Source organism: Podarcis muralis, chromosome 11, assembly GCF_964188315.1.
Source record: "Podarcis muralis chromosome 11, rPodMur119.hap1.1, whole genome shotgun sequence".
Lineage (NCBI taxonomy): Eukaryota > Metazoa > Chordata > Lepidosauria > Squamata > Lacertidae > Podarcis > Podarcis muralis.
Genome location: NC_135665.1, coordinates 33,032,464 through 33,058,677, shown reverse-complemented (window position 1 = coordinate 33,058,677; position 26,214 = coordinate 33,032,464). Strand labels below are relative to the sequence as shown.

Genomic DNA, 26,214 nt, shown 5'->3' with positions numbered 1-26,214 from the left:
TTGACAAGGAAGAATATCACAGCAAAGGGGAGACAAACTGGCCCTGTCCATCAGCCAAAGATGGAACAGCTGCAGGAAACATGCTTTCCCCCTTCCTGCCAGAAAGAACACTCTGCTCCAAGGGCCAGTTTCAGAAGCAAGAGGGGGAAAACACTTTGACAAGGGAACAAGAGTCATGAACTGCTATTCAAGCAAGAACACCAGCAAGGGAAGACCAGCCTGGCCCAAACAAGATAGAAGTTGATGTGGTTCACTGCTTTATTTTGTCCCAGAAGAAGTGATCACCTCCTCTGCCTTTCCCCTCCACTCTTCTTCCCTTGTCCGTCTTTCTAGTTATCTAAAAACATGTACTAACTAAGCAATAAGTAAATAAACAAGCTTTTTACCACCTCTACCCTGGAGGTGGTGCTAGATGCTTCGATTGAGTCCATTCACAAAAATATGCCACCATGTATAATTCAGATTAGAAAAGTATGCTGCCAGACATGGATTTCTGATTTTTTAAATAAAAAAGTAAATTTGATACTGCTGTTCTTGCTGCTGTTGTTTCTGTTATTCTCGATGTGCTCCTCCCCACTTTTTAAAGTAAAGAGATTTAACTTTTTGGAAGACTACTGTCTTTTACACAGAAAAGTCAGACTCTGAAATTGCTGAGATGCAATACAGGCAAGACCAGGGGTACATTTTCAATTCCGATAAACTGTTGTAAGCATCTCAGGTGCACAGTAGTCTGACCCCACAAATACCCCAATTAGCCTTTTAAAAAAAACCTTCTATTGGCCAAATGTGGCTCCTTCAGCAGAGGGAAGGACGGGGGGGGGGGGGAGACCCTGTGGGCATTAGGGAAAGCCTCTGAGGGCACATAGCAACCTATGTGGCTTGACATAGCTTGGAAGGGCTGTGATAATAATTCCAGAATTAAAGGGTGGAATTCAATGAAATGAAGCTTCTCCCACTATTACCTTACCTCCCACTGTTATCAGTGACTAGCAGCAGATTCACAGCAAACAAAATAAACATTTCTTTACATTTCACGGACTGAATGAAATTCCCTTGCATTAAATGTGGGCATTGCTATTAGGTCAGAAAGCTTTAAAAGGTGAGTGAACAAGTCCATGATGGCTCTACAGAACTTCATGCACAGAGGCAGTGTGAGAGGAAGCCACAGTAGAGAATTATTGCCCTCAGTGCCAGAAATGTCTGGTTGGCCTCCATGGAAAACAGGATGTTAAGCTTACAGTAGATGGACCTTTGGTCTGCTCCAATATGACTCCGCATTGCAAGAGGAGATGTATCTGCTGAAATTCTACCCACTCACAAAAGGCACAGGACCTCAGTTCTTTCTTAAATCTGGATACCTTATTGGAATCCCATTTGAAAAGAGATTATCTCTTTTAGTTTCCCTACCATAGTTTAACAAAGAAAGAGGAAAGGTCTTCGGTGGCAAGGTTTCCACCTGGTGAAAAAAGAAGGGTTGGAGGTTTCACAAGACCACTGAGTCAGTAAAGGGCTATAGCTGTTTCATTATTGAGCAATACCTCCGTGTCGGAGCTTGGCTTGCTAAAATCACAGTGGCAGCTTCAAAGCTCTCCTTCCGACATATGGAATTAGGCAAGTGAGAAGAGCGTGAGTGGAAAGGGAAACACAAGTGCGCATGCATTCAATTAAAAATTGAATACACATGTTAAGCATTTTGGAAAAAAGTGCTCTGAAATGGAACACTGGTCCAATTTGGAGCTGTTCTGGTCTCCTGGGTAAAACATTAAGTTTTCCAAAAGTTTGCGAAAGCATGACTTTTACTACAAAGGCCAGATCAATTCAGTAAAGTGTTCTTTAACATACATGAAAGATCTGCTCCCATAGGAATGAGTTACAAAAAGTCTATTTTTTTTCCCCAAATTGTGGCAGAAATTCTGAAGAGCAAATGTCTCCCATCTGGATGTCAGCTTTTGCACATGTAATGGACTGCGTGTACACAAGTGGTTGGGCACATTCTGCATATAGAGAATACATATTTTTTCTCAGGCACAGATTTTTGTGTCTCCTAGTACTCAAATTGTTTGTGCCAAATGACTGCCTGTTCACTTCTGGAAGTGTAATCCAATGTTGCAGATCACTTGGGCTTGCATGGTCAGAGCAAGAGGCTTGCAAAACAGACCAAATGGCACATCTAGAACATGGAACGTTACCTCTCTTTGGGCCCATCCACACTTCTGCTTGTTCCATGCTATGCATCTGGATTTTCCCAGACTTTTTAGCAATTTCTGCCTGGACACTGTTTACAAGCTCTGAATACCGGCTATGTCTGGAAAATTCCAGACATACGGCAACCCTAAGTAACTTTCTGTCCATACACTTTCATGCATTGCTTCAGTGTCCAAAAAGGCACAACTGGAACAATCTTATCTCAAGTATGGGGTAAATTAGCATAGCCTACAAGCTTTAAAGGACAGTTTACAGGTTTGGTTTAAGTGAGAGCCATGGTAAGTTGACATACTCCTCTCCCTGTAAGCTTGGTCCCCACCGTTAGGTAACTGCCTAATGTGAAAGAGATAAGGAGCTCAGGTTTTCATAATGACCCCTGCAGTATGCTATCATGTGTGAATTTGTCTGAAGTTTCTTCTCTTAAAAACTGTGCCTTTATGAGAATGAAATCACCTATGGATTCCCCCCCCCCCAAATCAGTGTCACAAACACAATGCTACAGAATTTAACATTGGCCCCTGTGATATCTAAATGACTTTGCACGTTTATTGTGACATAAGCTTTCACAGAGCAGAGTCTAATCCACATTTATGACAAGGTATATTTGTTAAACCTTTTAAGATGTCACAGGGATCTTGGTTGTTTTGCCTAGAAAACAAGTGCCCTTCTGAAATTTGCGACCAAATATAGTACACGCAAACAATACTTAATTGTACTTATGTAATGCTTACAGTATTCATGTGAAGTTTGCCCCTTTATGTCTGTGCAAACAAAAAGCTACATGCAGAGTTATTTCTCTTTAAGTATCTGGCAAGGCATATGACTGTTAGAAATTCTGTCTTGGTTAAAACAAAATTTAGCGCTTGTTAAAGCGTTAAGAGGAATGCTGATGGGGTCAAAGCAAATCTTCTGATAAAGCTGTAAAAATCACCTCCAACACGCCAACGTGACTGAATGCTACCATTAGGCTCTCATGCAGTCTGTTTTCCTGCAACCAGCAATTAGCTACGTAACCCTTCAGTGTGGTAACTGAGTTTAGAGCATAGCTTTAATAATAGTGGTAGCAGGATGCACGTTCTCTAATTCAACTTGAAGCCATTCTTTTTTCCTCCCTTTAGACCCACAGAAAGTTGCCTGTGAGTATGTTAAACTGCCCACAGCGAGGTTCCCAGATGTCTTCTAAATACATTTTGGGGGTAGGTAGTGTGGTAAACCAGAATTCTGAAAATCTCCTGTATGTAACGTACATTTTTTAACTTCCTTCTTTAGGCTTTGCCTCTGGTTTGTCAAATAAATCTTTTTAAGGAACTTCACACACCTCAGGACCAAAATATATACATTGGTGCGGTATGTCCTACATGCAATTTGGTTTCAAGTGGGAGCTATTAAAATGGGCCCCCCACTGAATTTGCATTTTTGGAAGAAACCAGAACTGAAAGGGTTAGGATGTGTTACTGCAGCGGTTATCAGCAGACAGCCATCTAACCTTTGGTACTTACAGGAATTTTATGGCTCTTGATCATATTATCAAATTCTTCATTAATTTTTTTGTATTTTTCTTCAGTGCGTGGGGTGAGGGCATAAGAGGAGTCAGGATCGGGGCTTTCACAGCCTTTGTTTTCTTTCTTGTTCAATGCCTGCCAGGTTCAGAGAAATATCAGAAAGTAAAAAAAAATGAAAGGGAGTTCAGAGTACTTACACATAATCTTTGCCTGCTGATCATTAGATCAATATCTTCATTAATTTTCCTGTACTTGTCCTCTGACTCAGGGCTGTGACCTACTGAATCATCTGCATCGGGGTCTGGGCTGTCACAGCCATTAAGTCCTTTCTTTCTCAACGTCTGAAATACATAATTTGGAAAGTTCAAGCCTTGACATAGGCTGCAAGAGAGATCCAGGGCCTTGAAAACAGTTCAGGCTTCCTGGTGGTTGAAAGCTGTTACATTTTACATCAGGGAGAGAAAGAGGAGAGAAACGCATTAGGTCAACAAACTACAGCTCTTGTTACCAGCGGCAAAGAGAGAAGCCAGGTGACCTCGTCTGAATCTGGAGTCAGTCAATAAATGCAGAGAGTATACAATCTAATAAAATGTCTATGCTACCATTTGTGATTATGCCTGCAATGGAAACATCAGTGGGTTAAAAATTTCAGCATTCACATCTTTTTTAGCACACAGAAAGGGTAATGGATTTGATCAAGTAGGGAGCTGCTAGCACTTCTCTGTGAACAGAATGATGATCCCAGAAACAGCAACAGGCAGTTTTCAAGGTAGTGCAGTTTTAAGCCTGTAATAGCTTTTGTGTCTCTTGCTACTTCTCAGGGCAGGACTAAAATAAGGAAGTTAAGTCAGGATACACTGTCCAGTTAGGTTACAATTTCAAGTTACTAGGCTACTCTCACCCTTACACCCAAATTATAACACAAGAAGAGACCTTTAAAACATCTTTAAATACAAACAACACATTATTAATTATGTTTATCAAATAAGACATTGCATGAGCTTCAAAATGGATAGAACTCCTGGATGCAGATTCTTTCTTTGTCCCACACACAAGCTCTAAATTCAACAGAAAAATTGATGTATTTACTTATAAGTAATGCTAAAGCATAACTGAGCAGCTCAACATGCCTGTGTCTACATATACACAACGTACACTTTTATCTTACTAAGATCTTAAATATAGGAGTGCATGGGGGGGGGATAGTCCTTCTCTCTTTGTTTCTTTTATTTCCTTATTTCTGTGTCTCTTTTAGGATTTCTAAAATTTATCTGTTGATAGAATATGATGATAAAGTGATAGTTGCAATCAATTAAATTAACCCACATAAAAAATAATTTTTAATCCCATGCTGACAGAATCATAGCATCGGTGCAACATGGGCCACTCTATGGGGAATGCTTGAAAGCCAGGATGCCACCACTGCCTTTCCTTCAAGGAGCTCAAGCTGGTATGTATGGATCTCCTCTCCCCTCCCTTCTCATTTTATCTTCTCAGAACCCTGAAGGTAAGCTTGGCTAAAAGACAGTGACTGGCCCAAGATCACCCGCTGAACTTCACAATGGTGTGGGCATTTGAGCATGGATTTCCCCCTCACTATTACACCACATTGGATCACCACATCACTAGCGCAATATCTGCGACCATCAGATACATGCCTCAAGCCAGTTGAAATGTCTCTGCTTTAACTTGAATTTAAACAGTAGGCAAAATGGCTAAAGGGGAGGAAAAAACTGCTAGGGATGTTGTTACTGAAGTCCCTTGCATGGTTGTCTGAAGACGGAATCAAACAGCACTAAGGTAGTAAAGTTTGTTCCTTGTCTTCCTTGTCTTGCCAAATGAAGAGCAAGGTGTTATTTTTTTCTGACAGCCTCAAGCTCTGTTAATTTTTACCTTCGTTTTGAACTTTCTCTTTTTAATTTGACTATAAAATTAAAATGTCTCTCCAGCTTGTTTGTGATAATTTTCTCTGAATGCCTCTTTTTAAAGAATGAGACTATTATCAGGGGATCAGTACCTGGATGTACAGTAAGTCCTATTAAACACAGTGGGAACCTTGCAAGGAAACACTGCATAGCAGCAGATGGTGAAGTCCTGGACTGCTCATTGTGAATTTTGTATATTTTAGTTTCTTGTATTACCCAGGAAAATGATTTTTTAAAAATCTACTCCTAGAGTCACTTTTGAACTCCATCAGGTGAACAGTAATCTAATGGGTCTCTTCTTTTCAGATTTCAGTAGCCTGGATAATCAACGCAACAAAACCACAAGGGCTCAAAGTGCCACTCTTTTAAAAATCCTTCCTCGTGACACAGTGTGTAGGAAGGGAACAAACCCTCAAGTGCTGGGGGGAAGCCTATTTCCCTTGGTCATTGCTTCTTGCTGCAGATCTGAAATGTCTTTCTCTGTCATTGAAGGCCAGCCAGGTCTTACGCTCCTTGCTCCCATTAGGAAGATTTATGTCTCAAGTAACTCAAGGAGGCAGAAATCTGTGCAGTATATTCCCAGTCCACCTCTACTGTGAGTACAGAGGCTGCCACTGTATTTGGTAATGCAGAAAGTTCAATAAAGGTGTTAGATAGCATTTCTGAGCAGTAGCTCTTAGTCACTCAAAACACTGTTTAAAAACTGGTGCGTTTTATGATGTAGTTTTAAAAGATATAAATTTTTAGGATTTCAATTGAACAAACTCATCATTGACAATTCAATGCAGTCAAAGTGGCCAGATCTACACTCAATATTCAGCAACAGTGCTTGCTTATTTAAGTAAGCACAGCACAGGCAATGTGACAAGCTGATAATTTAACATCTGCAAAGCTACCCATAGATGCAAACTGGAATTGGGAAAAGATATGTGCTTTTGCTTTGCTTTCATTTTTTGAACACCATCTATTAGCAAGGTGGACTGTAAACAATTGCTACAGCTGCCACTGCCTCCATATCACATTGTCATTTCCGGTATGGCTACTAAAGAGTCAGGTTGTAGTGATCAAGTGACCGTTTGGCTCCAGTCATTGATTCCTAATGTATGGTTTGAATCCCAGTGAAGTCATTGTTTGAACAGAATGACTTCTATTTGTGCAATGGAGCTTTCCCTCCCCTCCCTTCCCTTCTCCTCTCCTCTTCCATGTGCTACTCACAGTCAACCAAATCTGCTCTGGATAGCTGGGGAAATGCCAGAGCATAGGGTTGCCATATTTCCAAAAGTAAAAGCAAGGGAAAAGTTATTGAGCTTTTTTAAAGACAAACGCCAAAAAAAAGATTGACTTGCCTAAGATCCAGGACAAAGCACCCGCCTTTTGGAAATCCCCCCCAGACATCAATTCCACCTTTGAAATCCCAGTAATGTCCGGGAAAATCCGGACATATGGCAGCCCTACCAGAGCATATTTGGGGTATTTGTGCAGGGGCAGGAGAAAGAGTGAAAGTTGTTCTGCTCACACAATGACTTTGTTGGCTGCAACCATATATCTGAGCTTATTACGCAGACTCCTATGGCACAATGGGGCAGTGTGTCTGGCTGTTAACCAAAAGGTTGCTGGTTCGAGCCCACCCAGGGACAGCAGTGGGCAGGATTCCTGCATTGCAGAGGGGCTGAACTAGATAACTCTTGGGATCCCTTCCAACTCTCCAATTCTATGGTTCTATACCTCTGAATCTCATTTCAAATTCCAGGATGTTCATAATGCTCTATTGCAATATGTTTTCTCAACCTTTTGCCTTAATATTAACAGGTATGAAGTGGTAAAGTAAAATTTAAACATTACTGAACCCCAACTTATAATCATTAAGGAAAATCACCAACTTTCAAGAGGAAATAGAAAAGATTAAAATTTTTCCTTATTTTTCTATCTCTATTTTTTCTCTTTCCTTCTTTCCTTTTTCTTCATGTTTTTATCTTAGATTAATGTTGGAAGAAAAAAGATATTTGAGACTAAGTTTTGTGCTTCTCTTTATAAACTCTAATAAAAATTATTTTTAAAAAGGGGAAGTCAACAACTGACAAAAATGACGACAACAACGTTCATAGGGCACAGTTTCCTAGGATGGAAACTTCTTCTGCGCAAGTCTCCTTGAACCGGAATGCAAGACACACAACCCCTCTCCTGATCTCAAGAGACTTAATGCAGGATACATATCTGGTGGGCTATGCCCACAGACACACCAGCATCCTGGGGCACTGGCAGGGATTGAGTTTAGTCATCCAGACATTCATCAAGAGCCTCTGTGGGGAGGAGGGAGTGAACGAGGGCACATCAAGTGATCTGAAAACATGCAAGTTGGCTCCCTGTTCCGTGAGAGCTCAGCAGTTTACAATCTGACATAAGGCTACATCACTAGGCATCAGCAATTTTACTTATCCTAGATATCCACACCTGTCAGCGACTCTGCACCTGTTGTCTATTCTGGCAAAGACCAAATGACAGCAGCCAATCGCCGTTGCTTCTGCTGCAACATGGCCATAGATGGCTTTTCTCAGTTGTGTCTCTGCAGACTGGGGCTGCTAATCTCTGTGGATTTTAGCAGTCTGCTTTTTGTACTTGTAACGTTGTCACAATTTTCAGCTCTTCACTGTGCTAAGTGTTTAAGAACATAATATTCATGATTTTTTAACTTGTTTAAAAAAATACAGGATTACTTTCCACAATAGCTGTATGTATTGTCCATTCCCCAATGTTTCATTCTACACCTCACTCTGCAGTATATCATGGGGATACTGAAGCCATATCCAAATAGGGTTTCCTTCGTCTCAGTGGCAAATAGTGTGTGGGCCTTGCTATTGATGAGATCTACACTGTGGAGCAAAGGATTAAAAAAACCCACCCCACCCCTAGCCTTGTATGCCAGGGTCCAGAAACCAAATCAGGGAACCCATGCAGAATTTTTGAGAAAAGAAAAAACCCTTGGTGGGAGGGTAAAAACTGCAATCCTCGTGACTGGCATATTGTGTAGTTTTCACCCTCCCACCACTTTATCACATTAAAAGGAGAGAGGCACTGAATTCTTTCCCCACTTCCTGCAGTTGGTGGTTCCAGACCCTTTATCCCTTTACTTCTGGTGCCAGTCCCTGAATTGAGCTGGGAAAGGAGAAAGTGGGCAGTGGCAGCTGTGAATTCAGTGCTTCTCTGTCCTTACACAGATAAAGGAAGCTCCTCCATCCCCAGCGTCAGAAGCAGACGAGAAGATGCATGGAAATAAATGCGTATGCACCACCTCTTACTGAGCCTGATGCTGAGCATCTACTTAATAGGAAGCCACGGCATATCCTGACTCCCAAATGCGTGCACCTGCACAACACACACACACACATCTGCAAGCAAAGGTCTGTCTCAGTTACACTTTCCATGTTTAAGTTTGCACTTGAGGAACAAAGTCTGGTGCACGTACATCTGGAAAAAAAAGCATGTGCCACAAGTTTTACGGAAAAGAAGTTTTCCTTTATTATTTATATCCAGCTTTTCTGTTAAAATGAGAAGCAAAGCTGCTTACGATAAAAATTAAATGTATCATATTTTGTATGGACATATTTAAAATACCCCACCAGTTCTTTTCTTAAAAAAGAATTTCTAAAAGTTTTTTTTTTCACTCTCTTAAGCTGCGGCTACCTCTAGGGTGGAAACATCAGAATTATCCTTTGCCAGCAACTATTTTTAGAGCAGGAAATGATGTGTGATGCAGCCAGCAGAAACTGAACGGCAGAATATAATTACTAGAGCCTGACTCCCCCCCCACCCCCACTTTAGACTTTGGAAGTAATACAGTCACTCTTGTATAACAGGCCGTGGAATTCTAAGTAACCAATATTTTGGTTTTGCATTTCATCTAGAGGGCTACACACTTCCAGAGATGGCACTGAAGGCAGAGGCCAGGCAATGCTGACTCAGCAGAAAGCCTGCCACCAACTGAGATACCAACCCCACTTTTGACAGCACCTGGCTGTTCCTTAGAAGTTTCTTTTTAAAAAATGGTTCTTAGAGGCAAGCTTTTCTTTGGGATAATTCTCTCCATCCACCCCCCTCCTGCCTGCTCTACATTATTTTTACAACATAACAATAATGAATTGCTAGATGGACATTAGGAAGTGCAACTATGGACTCCCTTGAAAAAAACACCCTTCTGCTTTCTCTGCTCTAAACACCACACACAAAAATGGCACAAGGGTCCATTTTTGTGTTTGCCAGTCAACACGCATGTAGCTCCTCAGAAACAGTCAGTGCTCATCACAGCAGACTGTCTGCTTACTTGTTCATAACGCTTGCAACATACCAGTGAATAAATCCACAAAAATGATTCTAGTAAATTACAAAACTCTTCTACTGCAATGAATACACCTAATGGAATCTGTGCACCTTCAAAAAAACAACCCCCCCAACCCCTGCATGTAAGATCACAGGCCTGGTCTTTAAACAGCTATTAAGAGTTGTAGGCGTTTTATCTGCTCATTAGAATGTCTTTAGTTTACAATGTGTCTGCTCACAGACATTCCCGGGAGAGAGCTGAACTAAAAAAATCCAAACGTTGCAAACGGAAACATTTATAATTCTCAATTAAATGTCTATTATGAAAATGATGAGAGGGAGAGAAGGAATTGTGCAGTGTAAAAGGTGTGGCATGTAGCCCAACTGTCCACCTAGCTCACTAGGAGACGCTCTTCAACCATGTCCCTCCACCATGACAGATAAGTAATACACTAGATGGGACTCTTTGCAATAGTGCTCAAGTCATGGAACTCATTGACCAGAGGGCAAAATGGCTCTTGGTGGTATTTATTTAGTACATGGAAATGTCCTTTTTTCAATGGGCCTAACTCTGGTTGGTGTTGGATCTGCTAGCCTAATAACTTCCCTTTTCTTGCTGAAATTGTTTATCTTTACTATTACTTTATAATATGTATCACTTACACTGTATATTAGGTGTGCTTATAAGGTGCTTGGGGTATCTCAAGAATGAGATGGGGAAATTTCAGTAACAATGACAATCCACAGCAAGGGTAGGCAACTTGTGGCCCTCTATATGTTGCTGGACTCCAGCTCCCATCTGCCTCAGCCAGCATGACCAATAGACATGGATGATGGGAGTTGTAGTCTAACAACATGTAGGAGAACCACAGGTTCCCCGTCTTGATCTAGAGAGTCACTGCCAACCAGAGTGGCAATTTAGTCCAGATAACTGGAATAAATATACAGTATTGTACAATTCGGCATAAGGCAGTTTGGTAAGTTAATATGACTGAGCCGATATTAACAGTGAGGGGCGAGAATTAGTCATCTACTACATTAATAAAGTGAGAGGGAGCAGTTCTTTGGTTAAAGCTACAAAACCACAACCTGGGTGTAGTTCAGGACATACTGTGCCCTACCAACATAGACCAGGGCTTTGGGCACACCACTATCACATTTATCACACTACACAGTCACAGAACTTTTCAGTGCCTTCTCCTTCCAATATTGTTCCTTCACATTTTATAAATAAGGAGGAATTCCTCACCAGAATGCCATACCCTTCAACATTTCTCTGATGAAAATATGGATGTCCTATCGTATTATTGTTATAATTATTATACCCTACCCATCTGACTGGGTTGCCCCAGCCACTCTGAACAGCTTCCAACATACCGTATTTTTCGCACGATTGGACGCACCGGACCATAGGACGCACCTAGTTTTTTGGGGGGGAAATAAAGGAAAAAATTTTTCCCTTTATTTCCCCCCCAAAAGCAGGTCAGGGAAACCGAACCAGGTCGAGGAACAGCGGGATAGTGGCGCTGCGCCTCCCTGCTGTCCCCCGAGCTTGTGGGGCTGGCTGATGTCTGCCTGGCGCGCGGGGCGCTCTGCTTCAGGGCGCCCCACCCGCCAGGCAGCAGGCTGCCACCCGCAGCGTGGGGAGCCCTGCGGGGAACTCCTGCAAGCCTCCCCACGCTGCGGATGTGTTCCGGAAGCGCCAGGCGCTCTGCTTTCAGGGCGTCCGACACTCCGGGAAGCAGGCTGCTATCCGCAGCTTGGGGAGCCCTGTGGGGAACTCCTGCAAGGCTCCCCACTCTGCGGATGTTTGCCTGGCGCGAGGGGCACTCTGCTTCAGGGCGCCCCACCCGCCAGGCAGCAGGCTGCTATCCGCAGCGTGGGGAGCCCTGTGGGGAACTCCTGCAAGGCTCCCCACTCTGCGGATGTATGCCTGGCGCGAGGGGCGCTCTGCTTCAGGGCGCCCCACCCGCCAGGCAGCAGGCTGCTATCCGCAGCGTGGGGAGCCCTGTGGGGAACTCCTGCAAGCCTCCCCATGCTGCGGATGTGTTCCCGAAGCGCCTGGAGCTCTGCTTTCAGGGCGCCCGACGCTCCGGGAAGCAGGCTGCTATCTGCAGCCTAGACACGGCTAGCAGAGCGCTAATCCCGAACCTTGGGGCGTGCGGAGCTCAGCGCGCCCCAAGCTTCTGGGCGCCGGCAAGGTCTCCGCTAGCCTAGCGGAGACCTTGCCGGCGCCCAGAAGCTTGGGGCGCGCTGAGCTCGCACGCCCCAAGCTTCGGGATTAGCGCAGCGCTTCGCTAGCCCTGGGAGAGCCGTGCGACGTCGCGGGGCTCTCCCAGGGCTAGCGAGACCTTGCCGGCACCCAGAAGCTTGGGGCGCGCTGTGCTCCGCACGCCCCAAACTTCGGGATTAGCGCAGCGGTCCGCTAGCCGTGGGAGAGCCGCGCGGCGTCGCGGGGCTCTCCCAGGGCTAGCGGAGACCTTGCCGGCACCCAGAAGCTTGGGGCGCGCTGAGCTCTGCACGCCCCAAGCTTCGGGATTAGCGCAGCGGTCCGCTAGCCCTGGGAGAGCCGCGCAACGTCGCGGGCCTCTCCCACGGCTAGCGGAGACCTTGCCGGCACCCAGAAGCTTGGGGCGCGCTGAGCTCTGCACGCCCCAAGCTTCGGGATTAGCGCAGCGGTCCGCTAGCCCTGGGAGAGCCGTGCGACGTCGCGGGGCTCTCCCAGGGCTAGCGGAGACCTTGCCGGCACCCAGAAGCTTGGGGCGCGCTGAGCTCTGCACGCCCCAAGCTTCGGGATTAGCGCAGCGCTTCGCTAGCCCTGGGAGAGCCGTGCGACGTCGCGGGGCTCTCCCAGGGCTAGCGAGACCTTGCCGGCACCCAGAAGCTTGGGGCGCGCTGAGCTCCGCATGCCCCAAACTTAGGGATTAGCGCAGTGGTCCGCTAGCCCTGGGATAGCCGCGCGACGTCGCGGGGCTCTCCCAGGGCTAGCGGAGACCCTGCTTGCACCCAGAAGCTTGGGGCGCGCTGAGCTCCGCACGCCCCAAGCTTTGGGATTAATGCTGCGCTCCGCTAGCGGTGGGAGAGCTGGGTCTCCCACGGCTAGCGGATAGCTTCCTGAAGCCTGGAGAGCGAGAGGGGTCGGTGCGCACCGACCCCTCTCACTCTCCAGGCTTCAGCGAAAGCCTGCATTCGCTCCATAGGACGCACACACATTTTCCCTTGCTTTTTAGGAGGGAAAAAGTGCGTCCTATGGTGCGAAAAATATGGTAATTGAAAACATAATCAAACACTAAACATTTTAAAACTTCCCTATACAGGGCTACTACCTTCAGATATCTTCTAAAGCTTGTATAGTTATTTATCTCCTTGGCTCGGGAGTTGCATTGCTCTATACCCTCCAACATTTCTCTGATGAAAATAGGGACATCCTAGGGACAAGTGGGACATTCCAGGATCAAATCAGAAACCGGGATGACTTCTGTAAATCTGGGACTGTCCCTGGAAAATAGGGACTCTGGAATGCTAATCATGACCTGAATGAATATATATGACATATCTGAAGAAGTGTGCATGCACACGAAAGCTCATACCAAGAACTAACTTAGTTGGTCTTTAAGGTGCTACTGGAAGGAATTTTGTTTTGTTTTGACTATGGCAGACCAACACGGCTACCTATCTGTAACATGACCATTAAGGTCTTCTCTGCAAAATATAAATTTTGCAAGCATGTGCAAGAAGAGGGAAGACCTGTTTAGTTTTAGGAAGATATTGTTAGATATGTTGTTAGATGAAAACTGATTCAGTAAAATATAAACTTTCATTTAAACATATGAAGTTCTTCTACTCATTAAATCCTATGTGGAAAGATAACTGATTGGATCCCTCTGTTCACACAACAAAGGCATTTTCAGCAAACTCCTCCCTCCATATGCCCCTCTCCCCTGCCAATATTGGGGAAACCCAGCCAGATGGGCGGGGTATAAATATAACAACAATAATGCACATCATTCCCAACTCCAGGATAGGTTTTTGGATGTAGTGAGATGGCAGAAAGCAACAGGGAAGTAGGAAAGCATTGTTAGAATCATGTAATAAAAGCTAAGAGCACGGCTGGTTTACAAAGTTGAAAAGAAATACAGGGTCAACACCCCTGCTGTTTCTCATAGCTTCGAAAAGCAACAGGCAAGTGAAATTAACAAGATTTTGGCCAATTATACTGCTGGTATTCAGAACTCCAGGAGCAGCTGTGAAATAGTCAAGGGGCCAATTTTCATGTTTTTGTAGCTATCTGAGAAGATACGAAGAGCAGCAAGAGAAAAAGAAAGCGGATCTACTTGGTGAGAAGAACACAAATGTAATGATTCTATGCTGTTTATTTGGAAATACAGCGTAATGATAATTATAATGCACAGCTGTGTCCACACTGGGCAATTATAGTGGAACAGCCACACTTTTCCCCCATTCAGTCCACACAACACTGTTGTACACTGCTCCAGCATCTGCCCCCCGCCTCCCCCCAACCCCCTTGCTTTTAAAAACTCAGTGGATCAACTTTGCAGGCCTATCACAATACTATTCTATTTGGTAATGGTCTGTATAGGCTTTACACACACTATACCCTTAAAGCACATTTGAAGATCATTCTTTGCCTCAAAGAATTCTGGGCATTGCAACTTGTTAACAGTTGCTGGGATTTGTAACTCTGAAAGGTGGTGGTTCCCAATTGGTGGTCCGTGGTCCCATTCACATAATAAAAACTACAACAGAGATATAAAAATTTCCAAAAGAAGGCTTTGGCTTGGCTTTGGAAAAATGGGGGCTCTAAAGCACTTAGCTAATTGGGAACCAGTGGCGTAGCGTGGGGGGTGCAGGGGGGGCCGGCCGCACCGGGCGCAACATCTGGGGTTAGGGCAAATCCACAGGTTGGGGGCGCAAATCCACGGGTTAGGGGGCACAAATTACTTGCCTTGCCCCGGGTGCTGACAACCCACGCTACGCCACTGTTGGGAACCACCGCTGTAAGGTATAAGAGTTACAAATTCCAGCAACCATTAACAAGCTACAAATCCCAGAATTCTTTGAAGGAAAGAACGTGTTGTAAATGTGCTTCAAACGTATAGTGTCTACACAGTCATAGATTGCTCTAGAAATTTCTTTCACTATGGCCTTTCTTTCTTCTCTCTAGAAACCAAATCTGTGACTTTAACCATTTCTTTTCTAGGTAACATGGTTGTTGTCTCCCCTGTCCTAAAAAATGCAGGGGCCAATCAAGATCAGGAATGGGGGGGGGGGAGATAATATCTAACATTTTCTCCCCATATAATAGTCCAAAATGAAAGGCATCTTCCCGCCAACAAATGAAGCTGGAGAAAGGGGGACTGCCCTCTTAGCTAGAAAGTGTTAGAAGTCTGGAAGTGATCTGCTATGCCACTTCCAGTTTAACGCAGAATGCAGTGCAGTAATAATTAAAAAGCAAAAAGCAACATATTTACTCTGCCATTTAAAACTGTATAAGATTGTACCATTTTTGTTCAGATTCTCAAACACATTTATTTGCAAGAATAAGCTAGTTCAAGTGGTTCAGCTCCAGCTCTACAAGTCACTGAACTTCTATTCTTCGTGGTCATATTGGCTGAAATATTTGAATTCCTGGATAAACCTGGTTCACCTAAATTTCAGGAAGATTCTCCACCTAACCACTAACCTCACAGGTTTGGTGGTGGTTATCTCAGAGAAGAAATCAATCAGTCAGAGAAACAGTTCTGGCTTTAAAGATTTCCTACCAAGTGGAAGGAACATTTGGTAGTTTCCGTGTGAGGGGCTATAACATCTGAATCATCATTTCAATCAACCCAATTCATTTCAGTGGAACTTCCTTTCAAATGGATATATGCAGGGTCATAGCCCTAAACACACCCTGCTCCTTAAGTTACATGTTGTTGCTTCAAATCTTTATCCTGGCCATAGCAGGGTATGACTAATATAGCCAGCCGTAACCTTCATATGAATTTAACTGTGAGCAAGTGAGATAAATAAACTGCACAGAGAAAATACATGGTTCTCCTGACTTAGCTGTTCGTCCAAAACATCTGAACAATATGGTTCTCCTACATCGCTCTGAACAGACAGAAATGCCACTCCATCAGTTTTGGAGTTTATCGAACAGGATCCTGTCTTTCATAAATCCAATAACGGCAAATATTATGGTTCAGAAATGGTTGTTAATTGTTGTCCCATCAGGGAAGAAGAAATGGCTCAGCATAAAATTGTTGTCAAAGAGGTTTCAAGACTTATTTAAGGCTGCATTGAGATGGCAGCTGCTCACATTGCTGGCTGTGCAATACTGTGATCAAGTAGAAGTGAACAAAAAGGGACAGTGGGCAGGGGAGACACAGCAAGGCACTATTTGTGCACGTGCGCATAATACATTATGAATTGTGCCAAATTCATCATTTCAATAGTACCATGTCCATTGCCCACATTAGGTACCTGTTATACTGCCTGGACAGTTGTGGATAACAAAGTGCTCAACAAAGGCTTGGTTCACACATCACATTAAACTATACTTCTACTAAAGCAGTGGTGGGAAACTGGATCTGGCCAGTGGGTCAGATCCCCAATATCTCCACCTTAGTTGGCCAACTTTGACACTTGATGAAGGAGCTACCTCTAACCGCTTATCAGCTGCTTGGCAGTTACAGGGAAGCCCTTCAAAGTTTGTTTGGAGGACACTATTTAGATTCAAGCTGCTGCTTCGATACAAAGCATATTTCCTTCTGCAGATTATCTGGGGGAAGGAGGGGATGCTACGTTTGAAGTCCAAACAGAGTATTTCCCCCTCAGCAGAGGAAGCAGCTGCAACGTTTGCAGAGATAAAAATATTCCATTTGGAAGAAGCAGCTTGAATCCAAACCACTTGCTCCAAACATAGAAAGTGAGATTCCACATCCCCCCAACCGCAATAGGGAGTTTCTGACAGGGAGCTCCCTGCTGCAGCCAATCCCAGGAGAGGTTCCATTCTTTTCCAATCAGCTGATCAGCACCGAAAGGAAGCCCCACTTGCAAAGTAGCTAACCAGACAAGGAGTTGTCGCGGGAGCACAGTTTTCTGTGGACTGAACTCCAAGCTCCAATATTGTCCAGGGAATTCCTATTTCATCCAAAAAAATCAGCTAAATATGCTGCAGTATTTAAAAAGAAAAACAAAGCATAAGGGAAGGCATGAAAATAATAATGCCTTTCAGTGGTGCACCCACATTCGAAATACCTGTTGCCCCATGTGAAAAGTGTTATCCCAGCATTGGAAAAGAACAACCAAAATGATGAAAGGGTTGAATCACCTTCCTACGAAAGAAGGGTGAAGCCTGTGAGGTTTTTTCGCTTAGAAGAAAGAAGACTATGGGGAGTCATGACAGAACTTTATAAAATTAGGAATGGTATATATATTTTGGATGGGGACAGATCTTTCTCCTCTCTCAAAAACTAAAGCTCAGGACACACCATGAAATTGTGCAGGTTTAGAAAATACATTATATGCAATGCAAAAGTAAAATGGGATCCTTTGTCATGTAGTGTAGTGTGTTGTTATGGGGTGAGGGGATTGCACAGCCCTGCTAGTAAGACTTCTCAGCTACTTGTACTTTGTATTGGTTCAGGAAGTGCAGCTCTAGTCAGAACTGTCAAATCTTGTTATCTGCAGGGGGGCTGACAGTTCAAGGCCTCTGCTAATGAAGACAATTAGGTGAAACCATTTATACCTGACAACATTTAGAAGCTATAAATGGAGACATCTGGAGAGAAGGAAATAGAGAAACACCTTTTAAATCCCTAGACAAAGCTTCAGAAAATAATTTTTCTTGAACTGAGGAAGAGTACTGTGTATCTTGCAAGCCAACATACAACAAACATTGTGAGTACTGGATGCTCCTTATGGAAACTGTTATTTTAGCGATACATCAACAGCAAGAAGGCTGGTGTTTTGACGCAAATATGGGGTTGTTTTTCCCGAGACTAACAATGTCACTGTCTGCTGAAGGGACTGACCACAGTTGAGCATCTGCAGATATACTTTTGTTTCACAAAACGGAAACTGGGGCTGAGAGAGAGTTAATGAATGGCTAAAGTCACGCAAGGAGCCCATAGCCGAGTAAAAAATTGAATCTCTCTGTTTTTAAGATCCATGTCTAAAGTCTGCCTTAACTCTATACAGACCTACAAAGGCTGCCATTACACACCTCATTTTCATTCACATTAATTGCAGCTGTCTCTGCTTTCTCCTTACCTTCTCTTGACAGCCACTTTACTCCTCTGCCATTAATATCTAACAGTCTGCAGCAACTTAAATATCCTCTGCCCCCACTTCATGCTGGGGGAAAACAGTTGAAAATCCTGTCTGCTTGTGAGGGACAGAGATAGGCAATGCTCCATGGAATGTTGCTCTTGCTTCTCCAAAACCCCCTTCCCTGTCTTTTCTCACCTATAGCTTTGTTCACATGTTACAATGAATACAGGTACAAGCTATCTCTACACGCATGTGCTTGTGCAAAAGAGTGCACACTTGTTGATTTGTTTGGCTCAATGTTTTGTGTACACTTGTAGAATGTAACATGCAGACACCTACTGTATGAGTACATAGCACGCCCTGCCTTCATACTGTATTTATGCCTTGTCTAAAAGGTAAAGGTACCCATGCCCGTACGGGCCAGTTGTGTCCGACTCTAGGGTTGTGCGCCCATCTCACTTAAGAGGCCGGGGGCCAGCGCTGACCGGAGACACTTCCGGGTCACGTGGTCAGCGTGACGAAGCTGCTCTGGCGAGCCAGCACCAGCGCAGCACACGGAAACGCCATTTACCTTCCCGCTATAAAGCGGTACCTATTTATCTACTTGCACTTAGGGGTGCTTTCTAACTGCTAGGTGGGCAGGAGCTGGGACCGAAGATGGGAGCTCACCCCGCCGCGGGGATTCGAACCACCGACCATGTGATCGGCAAGCCCTAGGCGCTAAGGTTTTACCCACAGTGCCACCCGCGTCCCATATGCCTTGTCTACATAATTCCATAGCTCTCTTTTGTTGCATACTAGGCTAACTGTGGATCCAGATAGTATTAATGCACAACATCCAAACAACCTGAGTGGATTGACACTGTGCTGCAAGCTAGCTGCACATCATATGCACATATACACATGGATGAAGAAATGACCCACAGAATCCAAAATGCAACCAGAGAGATAAAATACATGATTAGTCTTACTGAGTCTGCATGGTTTTTACAGCACTGGATTGGGACATCCCATGACATGATTTTTCCTGTCTTATGGAATCAAAGAACCATGTAATATAACCACCACTACCCCAACAGCATCCTGCTACTTTGGAGCAGAAGAGAAGGAACCAAAGATGCCACATGAAAGGAAGCCACAATGGCAATAAAAAGCCTTGCAGGGTGGGATGGAAGTTGTTCAGTAGGTGTGTTCCAGGAAATATACATTTTAGGAATCAATGTCATGTTCATATATCATTAAAATAAAAATAAAAAATGTGACTGCTAACCTACACATTTTATAACTGGTGGGGATTGGGGAGGGAGCAAGAGCTGCGATTTTGCTGATACGAGTTTGAACACACTAAAACCATGTAATAACCAATATCAAGTCCCTCAATTACAGGCATTGGAAGCATACATTATGTGCTCTTTACGTTCGGTCATATTCTACATATGGTCCTATTGTGGCAGTGAAATTTCTCTCTCTCTCTCTCTCCCCCTACACACAGCACACAATCCATTAGGAATTGCTTCTCCGTCAAGATTCTGATCTCCTCTGAGTCAATCTATAGCAGCTGCATGTTGTTTAAAATACTCTTATCGACTATTCTATAATTTACTTCCTTTGAACAGCCTCTGTGGTGTAATGCTTGATCAAAGAAATAAACTCATGCTTTAACAACCCTAACGTAAAGTGCATGCACTTTTTTATATATAATAGAGCTCTATAAAATGTAATTATAGTTGTCTATAGGTTGCACAGGATGATGTAAATAAGTAGGTTTCAGACTTTTATAATGCATGCATATCCAATACATCAAAGATTTTCACCCTTAATGCCGGCTTCTATTGCAAAGACATTAAATTATTCAAAATAAAGTTGGGCAGACTTCTTTTACTGGTACATTTACTTGGTCATTAATTTCTAAGCATAAAAGAAGACGATCTAGGCTGATCTGCTGAAATGATAAAGCATCTGGATACAAATCATTATTGTATATTTAAACAGCATTGAACAATTAATGCGTAAGCATTAATAATAATTTAGAATTGTTTATTCTGAACATAGTTCACAGTGAATCATTGACCCTACGGTTATTAAGTATCTGGGTTAATAAAGCAAATGTAACTGAAACTTTTACATAACTACAATTTTTATAATTTGTGTTAATTTCATCTTGAGCTTTAGGTAAACCCATGCCATACATTTAGAGACCTCTCAGAAGGCAAATGGAGTCCAATCAATAACATCTACTTAATTCATAAAGTATGGATGCAAATTATGCAGAACACAGATAAATAATTAACATTTGTTTACTGTAACAAAGGGGGAAGTCAGCATATTTTGAAGTTTAACCAAGTTTTTGCCAAAAGTATAAAAAATGAAGGAAAGGATCCTAAGTGAAGAGCAAGTTCTTCACCCTGAATTTAGGAAAACTATGAAGGTGGCTACATTTGAAGAAAAACAGTGAAGCATTCTGCCACTTCTTGTGGAAATAGTTGTACAATGGCCAGGAATCTGTTTTAACAGCTGCCCCCTTCCTCATTTTAAAAATGTTAAGACACTGGCCCTCATGGTTGGAGAGAAAAACCTGGAAACATGTCAACTTTATCTGCTGAAGTCTTCAAAATTAAGCCCTGGGCCAAGTTCTTACTGACATGGCTCCCACCAACCTGCCCCTTCCCACCTGCACTACTCCTAACAACTGCAGTCTGATAAGTTCTCTCTGCCCTCCTAATATCTGCAGGTTGCTGTAGAGAATTACCTGTTATCCCATCTGTTTAGCCACATTGTTGATGCTTTTAGTTACGTTTTATAGATATTTATGGGCTAATTTTATTGCATTTTATACTTGTAAACTTCCCTGTTGCATTTTATGAAAGAGAAGATTAGGATTTTTCCAATAAACAAATAAATCAAAGGACAGCCACTCTTCAATTCCCTGGGCTTTTGATCCAACCCAAAATGGCACATTCTATATCTTAATGAGCTTATTACAACCAAGATATCTTAGTGTTGAAAAATAAATTATAAACATTCAGAAAAATTTACTTTAAAAGTTTAGAAGTTTTGCTGAGAATGCTTAAGCTTTCATACAAATTCCTCTATGGTTTGTATCGCATCTGCAGCAATATTTTGGCTAATAAGAGTTAGTGTCATAACATTAAACCACAGATACCCATCTGAGAGTGGCAACATTGTCAGCACCTCACCTGGGCTTTGGCTACCAGACTATATACCAGAAACAAACAAACAAAAATCTTCAGAGATTACATTAACACTCAGTGGCCTAGTTTTCATAGCTGTGTCATTCCTCCCTGGCTGCTGTTGAACAGCACCGAGCTAAGCCACGGGTTAGCTTAGCATGGTGTGCGAACTTGGACTCGTCGTTTAGCTTCTTGCCTGTTCAAACCACAAGCCATAAACCAAGAACAAACCTTGGTTACAGTACGTGGTTAATACACACACACACACACACACACACACACACACACACACACTGATGTGGCACTTCTAAGCATCTGTTGAATAGTACCTATAAACAAATTTCACATAAACGAGGTTTGCATCTATCATGCATAACAGGAATGTCTTAATGATAAAACATAGAAAAATGAATTTGCTGCTAAAAAAAGTTGTCTATGCAACACAGCAATATAGAGATCACTATCTAGGTTGGAAATAGTTGCACAAGGTTGTGTGTCCTATTTTTCCATGCAAGCAGTTAAGATTCAATATGGGAATTCAGCCTTGGTAATTACTAATACACCACACAGACACAATCACACCCTGTTTACTGCATAAAGAGGTCACTTGTGGTCTGCCTCGCCTCCATCACAAAAAGCAGTAGCTGGGGGGGGGGATGAGGGAGGGTTGCAACATGCAATGACAAAATTCCTCATAAGCAGGAAAGAGACTAAAAGAGTTAATGTGTATAGATACAAGGGCTCTGATTCTTCTGGGGTGATTTAAGTCCCCTCTCATCAATTATTGTCCTTTGTCTTCAGAGTCTTATCACCAGCCGCATTTACAGGAACTGCGCATAATAATACACAGTCCCATGTAACCTCCTGAACTCTGCTGACATTTCTACACACCCAGCTGGTATATTTGTCAAGATTACTTTTAATTAAAAGTACTCCAAAAACAAAAGCTCAAGGAAAGCCGTTTGAAAGCACGCTGCAGCTTTAGGATTTCTGCTAGTGCTCTGTGTAAGTAAAAAAGGAAAGGAAGGAAAGGAAAATCAAGGTCCACTCAGAACATAAAATGCCTCCTTCTCAATCCACCTCCAAACCTTGACTTATTTATTAATGTCTCTCCCACACTGTATGTGAATCAATATGTTATTGATTTTGTATTATCAGAACCAAGTGTTTTGTGTTATCAGAACTAACATGTTTCCAAACCAAGAGCTTTTTACATACATACACCCCAAAGTTCTGGTTCTTTGTGGAAGAACCCAAAACAAATGCAACCAGGAGAAGGAATCTGCCTAAATATGGTATAGAGGTGCATAATGGTCCCTCAAATTAAAAGAATACTTTTTATTCCAGTTCCTTCATTTAATGCTACTTCATAAACAGATCCCTTAGCTCCTGGGTTTTGAACACTGAACGTGAAAAACCACTCTGAGGCGATGCAAGAGTTAATTAGGAAATTATAGCAACCCACCAATTTAAAACTCAAAAAAAGAAATGCCATTTCTCTCACTTGGGCAAGTGTTGAAAGCAAGGCCCACACGTATCCCAGCGTCAACGAGTTATTAAATTTATAAAATGTTAGGTTGTATCTCAGTTGCACACACTGGCAGTATGTATCTGAAAACCCCCTTTTTAAAAAATATATATATATTTCTTAACTCTGAGGAAAGCGGGACCATGGCTGAAGGGGAGACGGAGGAAGGCTTTAGGAAAAGCCAGCTATTTTTGACAGCAAGTTAGCTTCTGTGAAACAAAGCCTTGTCTTTCATAAAATGTTTACGACTCTGAGAAAAAAATATATCCTTGGGCTAAAATGTTTATTGGCACCTAGCAGTCTGAAGAGAGCAAGTGAGGCCTGTGGCCCCCCCCCCTTTTTTTTGGGAGGGCACTTTATCATCGGCCTGCATTCTCAAAGGGATCTCTGAATGAATAGAGCTGGATTACTCAGCCTCCGAGTCCACGCCCCATTCCTCTCCATTTTCCTTGGCAAGACTGAGAGCAAACCTATTTTTAGCTAGGTGGTTTTCTATTTTTAGGCAACTACCAGTTAGAGACATTTGTTAGGAAAAATTAAAAAAAGAAGAAGGAGCAAAGCAGCACAAAAGGGGGAGGGGGAAATCGGAGCTTCCTTTTTCTCATATTGTAAAGCAAGCTTTTCAACCTGTAACTCTAGGCATTTCAGCTGCTTCCAATCTTGGAAAAAAAGAAAACTCAAAAGTTCAAGGATTTAAAAATAAACCTAGCCTCTGGCAAATAGACCAAAACACAACAAGCTGTTACTATGTGAAACAGTGACTACAAAAACAAAGAACCTTATCCAATGATGAGATTAGGAGGGAGTGGAGAGAAAAAACCCAGAACAAAACAGTAGACCTATTAGGTTATAAGAATGTTGCACAAATGTGCAAGATTTCCCCCCCTGCTCCTGAGCCAGCTTATCTTATGCCTTGAAGAAGAAACACTTATCTGTGAAGCAGAACGAGCAGAGCATGATGCAGACTCAAGACCTTGCTCTTTATAAGCTGTTAATTTTAAAGCACTCCATCCTACTTTTGCCTCATAGGATGACTAACGAGAGTGGAAAAGTTAGGACAAATGCATGGGTCCTGCTTGCATAAACTTACTTTCCCTCCCACAAAAATTAAGGCAGCTTCCAAAGCCCCCCCCCCCCCAGCTTTTACACTGTCTCTGTGGTTGCCTAACAGTAGTCAAAATCAACACAAGAGCCTTGTGGCACCTTAAAGATGAACACATTTATTACACCATAAGCTTTCTTTGGAACAAAATCCACTTCATCACATTGATTCTCGTTGCTCTTGCAGCATGAAACTAATATGGTGACTTTGCTGGAAGCTTATTATGTTAGAATGTTGTTTTGTTCCACAGTTAATGGTTCTGAGTTTACTGCCCAAGTCATGGGTAAGCAAACTAAGGCCCGGGGGCCATATCCGTCCCAATCGCTTTCCAAATCTGGCCCGTGGACGGTCCGGGAATCAGCGTGATTTTATATGAGTAGAATGTGTCCTTTAAAAATGCATCTCTGGGTTATTTGTGGGGCCTGCCTGGTGTTTTTACATAAGTAGAATGCATGCTTTTATTTAAAATGCATCTCTGGGTTATTTGTGGGGCATAGGAATTCGTTCATTCCCACCCCCCCATCAAAATATAGCCTGGCCCCCCACAAGGTCTGAGGGACGGTGGACAGGCCCCCTGATGAAAAAGTTTGCAGGCCCCTGCCAAGTCATAGGAACATAGGAAGCCGTCTTATACCGAGTCAGACCATGTGGCTCTCCAGGGTTTGGGACAGCGGTCTTTCACCACCCTACATGGAGATGCTGGGGACTAGATGTCGGACAGATGTTCTGTCTCTGAGCTACGGCCATTCCTTATATCTATTGACAATGTCAGCTATCCCCTCTGTTCATTTTTCTTTCTCCTTTGCCTCCCAAATTCAGTCAGTTGCCAAGTCATGTTGCTTCTCGCTTTACAACATTCCTATCGATGCCTTCAGCTAAAACACTTGTCCATATCCTGGTTGTATCTTGCTTTGACTACTACAGTCTTCTTTCCTTTGCTCTTCCATTGTCTCACCTTTTCCCACTTGCATCCATTCAGAACAGTGTGCCAAAATTATTCACTTCTCTTGTCACTCTGGCCATGTGATAAATCTTCGCACCAGCTTCCTGTCCATTTCCAGATACTGTACAAACCTCTTGTTCTCAAATTCAACCCCCCTGGCCTTTCCCCTCCTTATCTCTCTGTACTTATTTCCTGACACATCCCTTCCTGTGACCTTTGCTTGTCCAACTCTACATCCTCAGCTCTGCAAAAGTCTCCTGCTCCCCTTTCCTTTGCTGCCCCTTACACCTGAACCACCTCCTGCAGTGCCTCAATGAAACTCACCTTTTCTGGGAAACCTTTGGATCAACTCCTTAGGGAGGAATTCAATGTGGCACTAGGACAATCATTCTGTCAGTGCAAGCATTATAGTTTGCCAGGCAGAACAATCCCTGCTCTCACATCCATAAGCTGTTTTGGGGTGGCCTGATCCCCCTCAGCTAATTTCAAGGGCACAGGGACCATGCAAAGTAGGGGACGGGGACGGGGGAAGCCCCTTTGTGCTAGCAGAAATCATGGCACAGGTTTCCACTAAAGGGACTCATCAGTTGAATCCTACCCAGATAGCAGCTTCACAGAGGATGGGGAGGTGTTGGTGAGATGCTTTGCTTCATTGCATAGTGAGATCTGCACATTCCTGAGACTCTGTGAATCTCATGGTACAGGGAAGATGCCACCATTTTGTTCCAGATGTGATGGAGAAGCATATCTTCCCTGCATTTTCGTCATGTGCAAGGCCACTCAGAGCAAGAGAACAAAGGTTCACAAGTTGAAATAGTGAGAGGTGCTTATTTACTATGGATATACAGATAAGAGTCTTAATTGATATTAAAAAAGGCTTTCAGAATCTAATTAACCTCTCAGCTAGTCATTAGCTCTGTGACCTTTAGAAATAATTGACAGAGGGGATTTCTTCCTCCTTCATCTCATTCATAACCTCCTACCAGGTAACTAATCTTAGGTATGCTATAGGATCCACTGCAATAAAGGTCTGAGGCAACAAAATGTAGTAAGTCAATCAGCAAAATGGGATGGTGTCATTTCTTTCACACATAATGTATCACTTATGCAGCAAGTCACATGGATATGTGCTCTTTAAGCAATCTAAATGGCAGCTAGTGCAGAATGGTTGCCAACTTTTCAGAATACTGAAGTTGTGACATTGAACCCTGCATTATCCTATAC

The 26,214-nt window shown here is 43.1% G+C and overlaps 1 protein-coding gene across 16 annotated transcripts in view; it reads right to left on the bottom strand.

Annotated features, from left to right (window-relative positions):
- The window catches only part of MEF2C (myocyte enhancer factor 2C), a 172,987-nt gene that overhangs the window by 45,736 nt on the left and 101,037 nt on the right, over positions 1-26,214 (bottom strand). For 12 of the 16 annotated variants that reach the window (XM_028749299.2, XM_028749310.2, XM_028749301.2 and 9 more), the window contains one exon: positions 3,905-4,048. In XM_028749299.2, the coding sequence (XP_028605132.1) occupies positions 3,905-4,048 (144 nt within the window). Of the gene's footprint in view, positions 1-3,704; positions 3,843-3,904; positions 4,049-26,214 lie in introns of all 16 variants that reach the window. The other 4 variants (XM_028749307.2, XM_028749312.2, XM_028749309.2 and 1 more) reach the window with 2 other exon arrangements.